This window comes from Eimeria acervulina, genomic scaffold (assembly GCF_000499425.1).
Source record: "Eimeria acervulina Houghton genomic scaffold, Eah_scaff2431, whole genome shotgun sequence".
In the NCBI taxonomy this organism is placed as follows: Eukaryota; Apicomplexa; class Conoidasida; order Eucoccidiorida; family Eimeriidae; genus Eimeria; species Eimeria acervulina.
Genome location: NW_013549981.1, coordinates 805 through 2,409, shown reverse-complemented (window position 1 = coordinate 2,409; position 1,605 = coordinate 805). Strand labels below are relative to the sequence as shown.

The following is a 1,605-nucleotide window of genomic DNA, read 5'->3' as shown; positions in this document are numbered from 1 at the left end:
CAGCAGCAGCAGCTGCTGCTGCTGCTGCTGCACTCTCCGCTGCAGCAATGCTGCCGCTGCCAAGGCGGCGCCCCATACTCAGCAGCATGCGGCTAGCAGACGACAGCAGCGGCTGCTGCTCTTGCTGCTGCTGCTTCGGTCTGCTGCTGCTCCTGCTGCTGCTGCTGTTGTTGCTGCTGCTGCTGTTGCTACGGGATAGAAAAGACAGCACAGACCCGCCGGCAGCTCCGTCCTTTGCTGCAGCCTCTGTACCATCTGCTGCTGCTGCTGCTGTTGCTGCTGCTGCTGTTGCTGTTCCTGCTTCTGCTGCTGTGCTTGGTGCTGTTGGTGGGGCTGCTGCTTCTGCTGCTGTGCTTGCTGCTGTCGGTGGTGCAGCTGCTGTTCCTGCTGCTGGTGCTGCTGCTGCTGCAGTATCTGCTAGTGGTGCTGCTTCAGAAGCATCTGCTGTTGCTAGAGCAGCATCTGCTGCTAAAGCAGCATCTGCTGCTGCTGTGGCTACAGCAGCATCTGCTGCTGCTGTGGCTACAGCAGCATCTGCTGCTGTAGCTGCTCCAGCAGCATCTGCTCCTACAGCAGCATCTGCTGCTGCTCCTACAGCGGCATCTGCTGCTGCTCCTACAGCAGCATCTGCTGCTGCTCCTACAGCAGCATCTGCTGCTGCTGTTTCTACGGCATCTGCTGCTGCTTCTACAGGTGCTGCGGCAGCATCTTCTCCTGCTGCTGTTACAGCAGCAACTGTTGCTGGTGCAGCTACAGCAGCATCTGCTGCTGCTGCTTGTGGTGCTGCAGGCTCTGCCTCTACAGCAGCAGCAGCAACATCGGGCGCCGCATCACTCACAACAGCATCTGTGGTGCTGTCTTGAACAGCGTTGCTCTTGCTGCTGTTGTTGCTGCTGCTGCTGCTGCTGCCGCTGCAGTTGCTGCCCCCTCTAGCCCTGCGTTTGTTTTTGTTGTTGCGGCTGAACACGGCTTTGCTGCTGCCTTCTTTGTTGCTGCTGTTTCCGCTGCTGCTGCTGCTCGAGGGTCCCTTGTTGCTGCTGCTGCTGCTGCTGTTGCTGCCTCCCGCAGGCGTACCCATTAGAGAGCTATCACAGCAGCAGCAGCAGCAGCTGCTGCTGCTGCTGCTCTAGTGGAACACAGCGCGCAATACTGGCTTCCCCTGCTGGTGCTGCTGCTGTTGCTGCTGCTGTTGCTGCTGCTGTTGTTGTTGCTGCTGCTGCTGCTAGGAAGGCTCTCTGCTACGTCAAGCTGAGGGAGGTGTTGCTGCTGCTGCTGCAGCCGCTGCTTCATTTCCTGCTACTTCTGCTGCAGGGACTCTGCTGCTGCTGCTGATGAGGCTTCTTGCAGCAGCGTTGGGGCCCCCGTGCAATTTGGCAGTGGCAGCAGCAGCAGCTGCTAATGCTGCTGCTGCTGCTGCTGCTGCTGCAGCAGAAGATGCTGCTGCCTTAGCAAGCGCCTCCTGGCTTTAAGACTTCCCGCTTTACAAAAATGCTGCAGCTAAAGATCCGTTTGCTGCTGCAGCTCTTGCTGCTCCTTCTGCTGCTGCTACTGCTGCTGTCTTACAGGCAGCGGGAGCTGCATGCGCAGCAGCAGCAGCAGCAGCAG

General features: G+C 59.1%; 1 protein-coding gene across 1 annotated transcript; it reads right to left on the bottom strand.

The window, feature by feature from the left end:
• On the bottom strand, positions 1 to 1,078 carry EAH_00066450 (hypothetical protein; the record flags this gene model as incomplete). Its single annotated transcript, XM_013396365.1, has 1 exon — positions 1 to 1,078. A coding segment is annotated over one exon (1,078 nt), but the record flags the coding sequence as incomplete, so codon positions are not given.
• Positions 1,079 to 1,605: the final 527 nt, after the last annotated feature.